Source organism: Apaloderma vittatum, unplaced genomic scaffold, assembly GCF_000703405.1.
Source record: "Apaloderma vittatum isolate BGI_N311 unplaced genomic scaffold, ASM70340v1 scaffold12070, whole genome shotgun sequence".
NCBI classification, from domain to species: Eukaryota; Metazoa; Chordata; class Aves; order Trogoniformes; family Trogonidae; genus Apaloderma; species Apaloderma vittatum.
In genome coordinates this window covers 4318-18347 of record NW_009696242.1, presented here as the reverse complement: position 1 = coordinate 18347, position 14030 = coordinate 4318, and the positions used below count along the sequence as shown (strand labels likewise).

At 42.8% G+C, this 14030-nt stretch overlaps 1 protein-coding gene across 1 annotated transcript in view; it reads left to right on the top strand.

Moving 5' to 3' along the window:
- KIF1B (kinesin family member 1B) overlaps window positions 1-13211 on the top strand; it is a 78859-nt gene extending 65648 nt beyond the window's left edge. The window contains 14 exon segments of the mRNA XM_009874067.1: window positions 1-61; window positions 1329-1413; window positions 1665-1770; window positions 5982-6096; window positions 6689-6822; window positions 7377-7438; window positions 8084-8229; window positions 8597-8836; window positions 9243-9314; window positions 9935-10056; window positions 10547-10696; window positions 11174-11366; window positions 11977-12095; window positions 12886-13211. Coding sequence (XP_009872369.1) covers window positions 1-61; window positions 1329-1413; window positions 1665-1770; window positions 5982-6096; window positions 6689-6822; window positions 7377-7438; window positions 8084-8229; window positions 8597-8836; window positions 9243-9314; window positions 9935-10056; window positions 10547-10696; window positions 11174-11366; window positions 11977-12095; window positions 12886-12928 — 1648 coding nt within the window. The 3' untranslated portion in view covers window positions 12929-13211.
- The last annotated feature ends 819 nt before the right edge of the window (window positions 13212-14030 follow it).

Below are 14030 nucleotides of genomic sequence, written 5' to 3'. Positions count from 1 at the left end.
TCCTGCTGTTGTGGACCACACCGGAGGCCTGCCCTGCCAGGGGACGTTCCTGCTTCACCAGGTACTAATGAAGGCTGTAGAGCAGCAAGTTTCATCTCTGTGGGGGGGTGAGAATGCTGATGACTGGATTTTGCATCATTCATGCTTCTCCTTTCCCACCCAGCAGGCTAATGAGAGCTGTAGGCTCAGTCAGCTCTCAGTCTGTACTTAGTCTGCTCGCTTGGGGCTATGAGGAGAATATATTTGGCCTGTAGTATGTCGCTGGTTCCTTTGCTTATCAGCGTGCATCCCACGCGTGAAAGATGAAAACCTTTTATAGAGCAGGAACCTTTGGGATCGAGTTTGTGCCTTAATTGTTCTCCGACATCTCTGCCAAGGACACAGGAGGACCGTGTGGACTCAGATTTCATTGGTTCTTTTTCACTGCACGCAGCTATGAGACAGACTGACAAAATGACCGTGTCTCAGTGCATTTCAAGTGTCTGTAATAATCCTTAATAATAATTTGTCTTTAGCTAGATTCTAAAGATAATCCTAGTTAAATATTGTTTATAGGTTTATATGATGTTTTTTCTACCCTCACATCCTCATTCGTTTTTAATTGAGTTTACCTGTGACTTGCATTTCCTCTCTTGCTTAAAATAATAGGAACAGTTTGTATAGCTTAGGAATAATGGCCATACTCCAGTAATCTTCTTTAAAAGGTTAATAAAAATGTTCCTTGGTTCTGGATTTATTAGTGTCCTCATCGATTACTTCCACTTCGAACCAGAGTAATTCTAGCCTCTGTAATTCCCTTGCCAGATTCCCAGTAAAGGCAAACATCTTTCAACTGCTTTTGAAACCGTTGCACACAAAGCACCCTCTGTAGTTGCCTTCTGCATTCGGAAGGGTGGAACCTATTGCAGTCAACGCCTCGGGAATTTTTCTTTTTCAGATGTGGTGTTTAGTTCTATCCTACAATTTTACCTTCTTCTAAGCTATTACAGAGTATTATTATATTATGACTTTTACCAGATTCGTGGAAAAAATGAGAATATCTGTCTGAATAGTTACTATTTTCTAGTGACTTCTTTGAGTATACACACTTTTTGTTTGGGTATATACATTTTAATATAACATATAAGTATATAAATACACATTACTTGGGTATTTGCTTGTTTTCATGGTCAACTCTGATGTATCCTAGGAGCCATACCTATTTTCCTTAAGAGAATAGTAACGATTTCAGGATTATTTTAGTTTTTTTGTGGTTTAAGTGCTAAATAGATACTCTTAGTGTGGGGGTGAGAATACTTCACTGGTGTTTTGTTTATGAATTCTACCAGGGAATCCAGCGTAGAATCACAGTCACCATCATCCATGAGAAGGGCAGTGAGTTGCACTGGAAAGACGTGCGAGAGCTGGTTGTTGGTGAGTATGTTGTCTTGCATGTTGCTATGTAAGGAATAAAAAGTACAAATAATAATTTCTCTTTGTGTCAGATTCTGTCATCTTTATGTGTAATTACACAGATGTGAGAGATCCAGAGGAAAATCTTAAATTTTGTAACTTCCACTCACAGCTGCTCATTAATCACGTAGTCTGGAATGATATTTGGAAAAACCAGTTCCTCCCATGTTTCAGGTTTAGTTTTAATTGATTCCCCCTCCTAACCTTTTCAGGGCGTATAAGAAACAAAGCAGAGGTAGATGAAGCTGCTGTGGATGCTATTCTGTCTTTGAACATTATCTCTGCAAAATACCTGAAGTCCTCGCACAGCTCCAATAGGTGAGTGAATGCAGTGAGCACTCCAGCAGGAACCTAAAATTTCTTTGACCTACAAGGTGTTGACAGGAAGTTTGGAAAGCTGGGAACGTTGCTCATTATTAAATGTAGAATTCCATGGGCCCAGGGTGTGCAGATAGAGAATGGATGTTATGATAAATTCTTGCTAAAGTCGAAGTCCATTGGTCTACGTAGAGGATTTCTTGATAATGCATTTGAACTTCCCATATGTAAAAACCATAAAAGGAGTATGGAAAGGAACAGCTTAAGGAAGCCTTGGAATTTAGCCCAGAACTTTTAAAATTACAAAAGGATTTGTTGCTAGAATACAGCATTGAAGTCCAAGGATGGTCTCAGGGGACAATATTTATGGATGTGTATGTACCTGAAGTATTCCCAGAGCAGGCATATGACAATTTTAGCAAGAGCTGTGCTTTGTAAATTAAACTTCATAATTTGTGGATTTATACAGATGTATCACAAATTGACTCCGGTTCTAATAAGGGGGTGTCTGTTCCGTGTCACTGCAGTCATTTGGGCGACAGCAGGGCCCCTGTCTGAGAGATTTCTGGCTGCGTGTGGCTCCTCGTTAGGGTGTGTTGCTGTAAAGATCAGTCAGACTCCACATTGTTTTGCTCCAGCGTCTGCAACAAAGGGCAGCGAAGCAGAATGCTGCATTGCCGGCACAGCCGCTCCCTGCGCTGACATCAGCCACGTCACTTGACTGCTCCGAGGCTGTTTAGCTGGTGCAAAGCAGGAATATCTCTGAAATTTAACTCTGAACGAGTGTTTTCGGGGGAAAGGGGATTGTTTTGGAGCCCATCTCTGCTGCAGCTGCTGAATGCTGGAGGCGGTGTCCTTCCAGGCACTGAAATGGTTTGTTCCCTCTCCCCTAGAGGCTTGCAATTTGAAATATCGCTGCCATAGTAAAGGGGATTCAGGAGGTGGCTCCTACAAGCGCAGTGTCTCCCTGCCACCTGCTGTGAGGACGAGCTCGCAGTAGCAGGGCGCTGGCAACTCTTCCCTGCCTCCCTCTGAGAAGTGGGTGTGTTTGAATTAATGGGTCACTGTAACTGGAACTCAGGGCACTGTTGCTGGTTTCTAGTCAGATACTACAAGGGTTTCCGACAGGAAAGCCCTGTGCTTTCTCTTCTCTAGCAATGTTGAGAAATTCCTGTATAGCTCTAGTTTTCTGTTAGGTGGCCCACTTGGATGAAAGGTGAGTGTGAGTGAAGCGAAGCTTTGGACCGTCTCTTACCCAAACGCCAAGGTTTAGGTTGTGAGACGAGTGCGTGGCAGGGTGGGGGCGTGGGACCGAAGCCCTGGTAAGGGACCCGTCTTACGTTTGCTCATCATGTGCAGACTTGTTCGCCGGTTGGTGTGCTGTTTGTTCGCCGGTTGGTGTGCTGTTTGTTCACTGGTTGGTGTGCTGTTTGTTCGCTGGTTGGTGTGCTGTTTTGTTTTAGTTTTTTTAAGTCCACCTGTTCTGTTCCTCTCAGCTCTTGCTTTTCTGTTCTGCTTTTGGCTGCACTAACTGAAGCTCTTTCTATGTTTTTACAGGCTCTTTCTTGATAAGGATATGCCTAGGTATTTTCCGTTTGCCTCCTTTGTACATAAAGATTCTTGAAAATAGAATGCTTTATGTCTCATTTGTACCGCTGCTGCTTCCCTTTTAGCTTTTATTGAATTCTGTTAGCACACCTCTCCGCTGTTCCAGAAGTAGCGTACCTCCTCCCTGTTTCTGTCAGGGGCTTCTTCAGGTACAGTTCAGTGGGGCACTTGTGGAGGTAAACTTTGCTTCACACATAAGAGAGAGCTTCCTTCGTTCAGTCTTTCGGATTCTCAAAATATGCTATCAGAATATAGCCCCTATTTGTAGTCCTTGCTGTTTTCTCCCTTTGTTCTGTGTCAAAGAACTAAATTTGGAATTTGTCTGTCTCTGTAATGCTCCCTGTGCCTGAAGTACCAAGTCAAGGACTGAAGGATTAGGTTACTTGAAATTCCAGCTCAGAATTGCACTGAACAAAAAGCAGTGGCTGCCTTGTGACTGACAGTCAACCTTTGGTCTTAGGGTGGATTTGCATCTGAAATTTAACCGTGTGGTTGCTACTTCTTAGTATACCAGTTGGCAGAGAAGCCAGACGTGTAGTAGCTGCTCAGACTGGATTCTTCTTTCACCTTCCTGACTGAATGAGAGCCAGGCGTGCTGGCTGCACAGCCTGGGACAGTTTACACTCTGCTTTCTGTGTTCTGCCTCTTTGAAAAAGAGAAGACTTTAAGTCTTCAATGCTCTCTATTCAGAACCTTTCACTGATGCTAAAGTCCATTCTAACTAAATGCTAAAATCTGTTCTAACTCTACATTGGTGCCTTTAACCTGCTTCTCCTGTTGCCTGTGCTTTGCCAGTTCTGTGCTCCATTTCCCTCCTTGGGCTATTGACAATGCTGAAAGAAGGTTTTTTGTCTCCCTCTATAACTGTTCTGGCAAGCTTGGCTATCCAAACCCCTTCATTTTGCTAACGAGGGGCATTTAGTTCTGCACTGATGAACGTTTACACCTGTGTTCTCTCTTCGTGATGAGAAGTCACGTTTAGCAAATGGTGCAGAGCTGATGCACGGCTGAGGTACACTGGCTTTCCCTGGTTTTATGAATTTTTCTGCCTCCTAGGTGGCAGATCTGGAGCTGGGTAAAATTTTTTAAAATTGCCCTAATAACTCAGACATGAGGAGAGATTAAAACATGGGAACTCAACACAGATTTGAAAAGGGTTAGAGGATAGTTTCTGTTGTTTGCCTAATCTAACTTCAGTAAGGATTGTCACATTACAGTTGCCAATTCCTCAGCCTTTAGAGTGTGGTTCTCTGGAGCATTTTTAATAGAAGCAAGACGGAAGTAATTTAAGTGTGCTACTTCAAATGCAAACAGTATTTAGCAGTATTCTCAAACAGTTCATGGTGTCTCGTTGTATTAGCCCAGAATTGTGTAATTGGTTTGGGGAAAAGAGGATTCTTGAGGACGGTTTGAGATTAGAACTCTTTTTCTGATATGTCTACTTTTAGGCTGTTTTGTGTTTTTTTATTTGTTTTTTGTTATTTCTTTCTTCCACCCCCACGCTGCTTTTTGTCATTTGTCTTTGGCTTAATTTTCTATTTTTCTGAGTTGGCCATGGGCATTGGTACAGGAGCTCTTTAGAGATACAACTTGTTTTAAAAAGTAATATACATGAAGCACTTTCATGCTTTTTGTACCACATCATTTGGACTCGAAGTGGGATGGAAAAGCTCAACGGCAGGGGAATTTGGGAGGGAAATTATATGAATTAATACCACCTTTCTCTGTTATCGGTGTAGAAAAGCATGCTGTATTCCTGAGTAAGGGGATAGGACTTCTTTCCGAAGGAACCTACGTGAAATCAGTATCGTACGAAAGGAGAAAGCTCATTTCTCTGGCCCCTGTTAGAGAGCAGAGAGTATCTGATGGTTTAGCTCTCCTGTGTATGGTGCTGTCTCTCACCTTTTTTGGTTGAACAGATGAACTTTCCTGATCGCTGGGGTGGAACCTTGGGAGCCTTCAGCTCCTTTCTTTCCATGTACCAAAGGGAAGCAACTCCTTAGAAAAGTTTGTGATGGATCTAAAAGTTTTTACTTGAAGCTAGTAGGGATGCAGAAAGCAATCTTTAGCCCTTGAATATTGGACTTAGCCCTACCTATCACTCATTCTGATGTGCTGTCAGAAGCTGCTGCTTTTATGAGACTAAGTATTAGAGGGATCTCTTCTGTTGCTATATGTTAGTCCTAAAATATGGTGGAAAATGAGCGTGGCTTATAAAAAAGCATCTTGCCAAGCACTTTGGAGGTCCAGCTGGCCTGAATGCGCCTGAAGCAATAGAGAGCAATTCTGTCTGGTTAGAAATGCTGTTCCTTAGCGCTGACTTCCCTGTAGCGTTGTGGCAGCTTTTGTTCTCTAACGTAGTCCGGCTTTTTTTCCTTTAGATGAGACTTTTTTTAAACCAGATGATGGTCTCTTATGTCAGCCTATTTGAGGTAGGAGTACTTGATCTTGGGAAAGAAGAGAAGGTCTTTCCTTCAGATATTTCTTAGCTAAGGCACTGAGAATCGTAATGGATGATGACAAGGAAGAGGCGCTTTACCCTGACTGATGAGAGGGGCACAGAAGAACTCTTACTATTGAGCTTTTACTGTACTTTTTTCCAGGACTTTCTATCGGTTTGAAGCGGTTTGGGATAGCTCCTTGCATAACTCCCTTCTCCTCAATCGAGTGACACCGTATGGAGAGAAGATATATATGACTCTTTCTGCTTACCTGGAGGTCAGAGACCTGTGCCTTCCTTTTTGCTTGTTCCTCAAGTATAGCTATTTGAGATAGCAGACAGTGTGTACTGTTAAAAAAAAATAAAAAATCATTTACTCCAGTAAATACTTACTGGAGTAAATGATTTTGAACTCTGAAGCCGGTAAAAATCTTTATTCATTTTCTGAGAACAAGGTGAAAAAATCTATTCAGTTAGCATCTTGATCTCAAGGTGTTACTGCCTTGGAACAAATGTGAAGTGAAACTGGTTGTTTTCTTGCCTTTCTGCGCCTCATTTTATCTATTTTTGTGTCTGAAAATCCATTGAAATCAGTGAACATTGCTATGTAAGTACTGCTGGTGTTACAAACACTGGCCTAGCTCTTGGCTTTGTGTGCAAGGCACTGCTGGTTTGTGTAGTACAGTTATTTCACCCACAAGATGCATCAAGAAATTTGACAGATCTCTTTCACAGAAACACATATGAAAGCCCTTCACCAAAGACCCAGACAAGAGCAAATTTCAAAAAGCTGTCCCACTGAAAGAGGGAAGCAGTATAACTTGGCACAGTTGTCTGCAGCCACTCATTCATTACTGGTTTTTCTCTTAGCTTGACCACTGCATCCAGCCTGCCGTTATAACAAAGGACGTTTGTATGGTCTTTTATTCACGAGATGCCAAGATCTCCCCGCCACGATCCCTGCGCAATCTCTTTGGCAGTGGCTACTCCAAATCTCCAGATTCGTAAGTTCAGTTAACAATTTTGGTATCGATATTTTATGTCAGCATATCTTTTTTTCTCTTAGAGAGTGTCAGTAGAATGTAGCTTAATTTTCTTTTCTTTCTTCCTTGGAAGTCTACTTAGTTACAGTTCTCCAGTCTGGCTTTGAACATTCTTTCTTGGTTTATTTCAGTGAAACTCTAATGGCTTCTCTCTTCACTGACCCCTTTTCCAGCCTTCCAGATGAACAGTTGGGAGAGACGTCTATTTCTCAAGAGTGCAGAGAGATGATTCTTAACTGGAATTTACTGCAGCAGCTGCTCTCTGAGTCTAATGGGGGCCTGGGGAGAAGATGGGGAAGTGCCATTTTTAGAGATCTTAGAGTCTGTCTTGGGGATTTTATGTCAAGATGAGAATTCACATGTAGCTCTATCAAGGGTTAGGACTGGCCCAGCCACTAAACTCTACTGTAATATTAAACTATACTTAAGCTTGTATTTAGCTAAAGCTAATGCACTTTTTTTTCTGAAGGTAATAGGTGTTTTTTTTCCTTTTCTCCCTGGTTTACTGTGAACAGCAATCGAGTAACTGGGATCTATGAACTAAGTTTATGCAAAATGTCAGACACAGGAAGTCCAGGTAAGCAGTGACTGGGTGTTCAAGTGGTAAAGGTGCTGTAAACTGAAATATTGCAGAAAATTTCATAGGCAGAGTGGGCTAAACACTTCTGTCCTGATGATGAGACTCCTGTGTTTCATAGGAGTAAAGGAACATGGATATTACATAAAAACACTTACGCACGCTTTTACTTTTGACATGGACCTGTGTTTGTTATTGAGGAGCCAAGGATTCACTGAAAACTACATTTTTTGATATATCAGGAAACTGGGCATGTACGATTTTGCAGCAGTAGAGTTTTCTCTTGGTCTTTTGAGGATATTTCTGATATCTGATGCAAGCTAGATAACTTGGAAGGAATGTAGTTCACATAGTATCAGTACATTTTTCCTCTAAGACCTAGCAAGTGAAGTTTTTGTGTTAAATGAGATTGAACAGGAGTTTGCATTATATGGTGGTCAATAGAAAATATCTGAATGAAGTAAGAAAACTGGACTAAATCAAATCTCTTAGGGATGTGTGGTTACTGTTAATGGAATCGTTGCCTTAGATATTTCCAGCCAAACAGCAGAAGTGTTAGTTCTTCACAGATTGCTAATTGATTGTTTCTTAGTGGCATCCCTCTGGCTGTTTTTAACATGTCTTATGTTGGTTTTTACTGCTCAGGAATGCAGAGGAGGAGGAGGAAAGTCTTGGATACATCCGTGGCGTACGTGCGAGGAGAGGAGAACCTGGCGGGTTGGAGGCCCAGGGGTGACAGCCTCATTCTAGAGCATCAGTGGGAACTGGAGAAACTGGAGCTGCTGCATGAGGTAAGTAAAGAGATAGCAGAAGTGAAAGAAAAAGCACAGTTGTACCTTTGAATTTGCCTTTAGTCTACCCACTGTGAGACTTTCTGAGCCGAATGGATTCCCAAATGGGATTTTGCTCTCAAAGTCAAGATTTAAATTAATTCTCGAAACAGACAAGATAGAAAGTATGTTGCTGGCTGCTGAGTAGAATCTTCAGCTCAGAATCTCAGCGTATTCAACAAAGGCAGATTCAACTTCTAGAGCCGTTGTAAACTCCTGTCCCTGCGGAGAGTGTTCAGTGGTATGAATCTGAAAAGAACACAAGGGTTCAGTGCCTGTAAAATAGCAACACGCTGGAGCAGGTGATACTGATTCCTTTTCTTACTAGGTGGAAAAAACCCGACATTTCCTTCTGCTTCGTGAAAAGCTTGGTGACAGCATCCCCAAGTCCCTGAGTGACTCGTTGTCTCCCAGTCTGAGCAGTGGAACCCTCAGTACATCCACCAGCATTTCCTCACAGATTTCAACTACCACGTTTGAGAGTGCCGTGACGCCCAGTGAGAGCAGCGGCTACGACTCGGCAGATATAGAGAGCCTGGTGGATCGGGAGAAGGAACTGGCCACCAAGGTATAATATGAGAAAAGCATCGTGGCTCTGAATTGAGGTACCAAAGATGATTAAGGATTAATGATGAGTTTCCCAGTTAGCCTGGTGAATACCCAGTATTGTGTGGGTTTCATTTTAGTAGTGAAATAATCTGGTCTCAAGAGCCAGTGCTGGTGGCTACATTTGTGCGATGGCTGTACCTCATTCCCCTGCATTAGCAGTTCTGTAAATGAAAGTTGTAATTTTATTATGGGAAGTGACTATTCCTCTCTTCTCCTGGGATGTTTCACAGCAGTCCAGAATTCGTTTATTCTTTCATGAGCTGCCAAGTATGTCTTGGCAAATGGCCTCTTGTGTTCAACTTTCGCTGAAAGTCTGAATGTAAAATTCTTTTCTGTGTGTTGTTTGTTTTTCCCCCCCGCTTTAGTGTCTGCAACTTCTTACTCACACTTTCAATCGGGAATTTAACCAGGTCTACAACAGCATCAGTGATTGTAAGGTAAATATTTCATGCAGTACAGTATACTTGTAGTATAATAGCAATATATTCGTAATCTGTCAAATCTGTTGATACTATAGTGAGACAAAACACTTCATGTATTTTTTTTATTTTCAATCTGTTGGAAGCATTTGGCTGTTCAGCAGCAGGTTCCAAAGACTAATTGCAGGAATTGGGAGTGGTGTGAACTTGGACTGAAGTATAGCTTCCAGTTAATCAGCAGACTGGAAGTGCTTTTACTGTCCTTCCCTACATACACTTCCCTATGTAAAAGTATAAAGTGGCTCTTTTTAAAGCTCTGACTGTAGGCCCAGGGCACACCCAGTTTGCAAACTGGATAGTCCAACACTCTGTTGAGGAAGTCAGGGTGTGAATAATCACAAGTGTAGGACATGAGCAACAACCTGTGTCTACAGAGGTGCCGTTGTATTTTCGCCCCAGATGAGTTCATGATGGTTGTGTGTGAAGATTGGACTGCTGCGTAGGGAAATGGCTGATAGCAACAGCTTTCTGTTTTCTGAGCCTTCTGCATGCTGAATGCCGTGTTCTGGCCAGGACCGAGCACTAGCTGCGCTAAAAACCCCTCCTCTGTAACACTTTGCCTGTATTTGTCCTTGTAGTTGTCAGATATTTCTCCGATTGGGCGAGACCCGTCAGTGTCGAGTTTCAGCAGTGCTACCCTCACACCTTCATCTACTTGCCCTTCTCTGGTGGATTCGAGATGCAATTCAATTGATCAGAAGTACGTACAGGGTATTAATAGAAAAAAATCACTTCTCAGCACTTCACAGATCTCTTTGCTATGTTTTCTGATTTTTTTCCTTCCCCTTTCTTCCTTTTCCTTCCCTTATCTTTTCCAATCATTCTGCACAATTACTGTCCCCATTTTGGTTATTTGGAGTAGATTTTTTTGTTCCTTCGTGCTGAAAGAACAGTCAGATGTTTGTCATTCCAGTGACCAGTGTCACTCTTCAGTGTGTAGAGTCCACGAGTTTTTTTTCAGAGGTCTGTTAAAAAGCCCCACTAACAACAACCCAGAATAAACCAGTCTGGCCAGTAATCTCAGCTTTCAAGGGAAATGCTGTTTGATATTGTACAATGTCAGACCAAAAGATCTAGACTGGAAGATGAGACTTAGAAGACAGGCCAGGCCGTAGATGCACTTTATATTCCATTGACACTTTCACTTGGTTTGTTGTGATTTACTTTTCTTTCTCCACTTCTTTTCAAAGGACACCAGAAGCAAATTCTCGAGCCTCCAGTCCCTGCCATGAAGTGGAACAGTTCCAGCTCATTCCTGCAGTAGAAACTTCCTACCTTGCCAGAGCTGGAAAGAATGAATTCCTAAACCTTGTTCCTGATATTGAAGAAATCAGACCAGGGTAAGTTTTCTTGTGACAGCTTCCTGAGAGCTGTCAGGGCTCTCTGAGATTTGTAGATTTTGGGCCCTGTTTGGGGAAGGTAAATTGAACACGTTGGCAGAACTGCAGAGGCCTGCATGCTGGAGGCAGGATTGATGAAGGTCGTGTTGATGTTTGATCCCTGCAGCATTCATTCTCTGCATCTACTTAATGAACAGGATTTCCGGTGACTTAAATATCATGTCTGTTATCATCAAAGCCATGGGTGAAGTTCACTGAAGTAGAGATCTTTGTGGGTCTGTCTTTCTGTCAGGCTTTTGCTTAATTCTTGAAGACAAAATTCAGGTTGCCACAGAAGAACTTTTTCATAATACTGTTGCAGGCAAAATGTTATTAAGTGTTTTGCAGTTAGTAGGGATACTCGGCAGCTACCTTGTGTATGGGAAAATGTATTCCACTTGATCTGTGGGTTTATTTTTGGTTTATTTTTATCCCCAGGTCTGTGGTCTCAAAGAAGGGATACCTCCACTTCAAGGAGCCTCTCTCCAGCTCCTGGGCCAAGCACTTTGTGGTGGTTCGCCGTCCCTATGTTTTTATTTACAACAGCGACAAAGATCCTGTAGAAAGAGGAATCATAAACTTGTCCACAGCTCAGGTGGAATACAGTGAGGATCAACAGGCAATGGTAAAGGTCAGTCTGAGAGCTGTTGTTTATTATCCATAGAGTGGGAACACTACAGGTGGTAACGCATCCACACCATCCCATGTGCCATCTCTGGCCCGAGGCAAACACATCTGTGCAGTGGAGAATGTCTGGCTTCTGGTGATTCTGTCCTCAGAGTTCCACTTGGTTCAGGTGTTCTTATGTTTTGGACACAGTTGTACAAGAGACTGAAAGCGACTGCTCTTACACATTGTAGTTATTTTTGTAGGCATGTGTTGGTACCATCGCCATGTGTGTTTGCTTCCATTTGTGTGCTGTTTTGGGGTTGCGTGTGTTTAAATAAAACAAACACCACCAAACACTAAAACGATGCATGCAAACGTCCTGCAAGGAACCCTGTTAACTATTAGTCCATCTCAGCACCACCTGAAGACCACACGCATGAGTTAGAACTGTATTTTGTAGATGTTGCATTTGACTGACTAATATCCTGGAAATGACCAGAGAAATCTAAATAAAAGAGCTTAGGTCTTGCGCTTTTGGGGAATGTGAGATGGCAGACTCAAGGAAGAGAGGAAGTTGCATCGGCTGCTGTGCTGGTAGACTTCAGTATTTTAAATCGTCCTTAATATTCCAGACACCCAACACATTTGGTGTGTGCACCAAGCACCGCGGGGTCCTGCTCCAGGCCATCAACGACAAGGACATGAATGACTGGTTATATGCCTTCAACCCTCTTCTTGCTGGCACAATACGGTAAGCGGCGGCTCGTGGGCGTGCAGTGCTGCAAAGCTTAAAGATAGCGAGACAGTCGTAAGGAATGAGGCAGACAGTTTGGCAGAGAATTTAATCTTGTTCTGAAGAATTTGATAAGATAGGGGAAGGAGGGAGGAGGGTGGGCAACAACAACACATCCGACAGGCCCTGTAGTTCAGGAAACGTGGTGATGTTGCTTTGCTTGTGATGTTCTTGACAGATATCTCCAGTTTGAACCCGTGTGGTGTGCTTCATGCGGGGCTATGTTTGGGGGCCACAAAACGGTTTCCTTGTATTGCTATTTTTCAAATTTATAAAGCTTCTTACTACCTCTGTGCAGGCGGGACTGGACTGCCTTTCAGTTCTCTCAATTTTGAGCTGAAGCAGAAACTCTCATTTCCTTCCCTTTTTTTGAATGTCTCTAGAAGCCTTCCCGTTAACACAGGTCACAGACACCCCCTGCTTGCTGCAGAGATCTGACTGTGCTACAGTAGCTCTTCCTTTTAGTAAAAAAAGTGAAAAAAATAGAAATGAAGCTATTACCACACAGCGTCAAATAATTTCTTACCAGCGCAGTCCTTAAAAGATTCCATCTTCCTTTGAAGGAGCACAGCAGGAGGATGCAAATTCTTTCTCATTACATTTTAATTTCTAAATATATGGAGTTAACTAGAATGGTATGAAAGGATTTTAACAACAACAACAACAAAAAGGTGGAGAAACTGTGGGGAGGGAAGTGAAATAAACTTGCAGAATTCAACAAATACTTTTTTACTTCTTTCTCGTGCAGGTCAAAACTGGCTCGAAGACGCACGGGCCAGCTGAAGTACTGAGTCCATGTAATGTTCTCATCTGTTCTCCCTAACTCACCTTCCAATAGATGAAGTGTTACCTCTCATTTTCTCTTTGTGATTCTTGACAGTTTCTCTTGTATGTAATCCTGTGGCTTAACATCCCCTACCTCCCCAACTCCTTCGGCACATTTTCTAGGTATTCTAACCCTACCTTGTTTCTTTTCACTTGTACCGAGAATCGTACTAGTAGCATGTGGCCAAACAAAAAGAGAAAGAAAAAAAAAATCAAAAAAAATCGAGTGATTATGCACGACTCTAAAAAGAAAAAAAAAGTTATTTATGTTTTCTTATAACAATTGTTTTCCCTTTCCAACTGACCTTTTGATGTCTGTCCCACTGTCCATTGTTGTCTGTCTAGACTGCTGCAGGTTTTTCATTCAGTTTGTGACTTGGCAGTAGTCATCGGTTCCCTCAGGGCAAAGTTCTAATGCCAGGGAAAGCTGAATTCCTCTGTGTAGACATTTCCCAGCCAGGAACTGCAACAGCTCCTCAGGCTTTCTGGATCCAGCCTCTAATTTAAATTCTGTTGAAAGCTGATATTGGACAAATCTATCTGGGCAGACTGGATTTTGGACTTGGTGGAAGTTTTTGAGTTCCCAGGGTTCAACAGGCCAAAGGCATGAGCTGGAAAAAAGGCAGGGAACAAACCAAGAGGGACTGGCTGGAGTAATCTGCCTCGAAATTTGTTGGGGGGTGCAGGTGAGCAGTGTCTTTCCCAGAAAGTTTGCGCTCCGTCCTCTGCCTCTGAACTGAGCTGAGGAGACAGAACTTGTGTTGATGTGGAGGAAAAATAAATCACATGGCTGAAATATTAGATATCACCCCTAAAGTTTTAGATGCTCAGCCTCGTGTTTGACAAGCCGAGTGTCAAGTGGAAAGTGCGGTGGTTCCCTAGAGAGCTCGGGAGATCTCCACGGGAGGGCGGCAGCTCCTCTCTCCGCTTCTCCTCCTGACTTGGGAGTTCCCCAGTGCCAGTTCCCACCTCTCTTGGTAGAGATTCCTGGTTGTTGCTGGTACCGTAGCACAGGCTGCTCAGCGGCATCATTGTGCAAGGCCTGCCTGATGCGTGCATCCCCTTTCG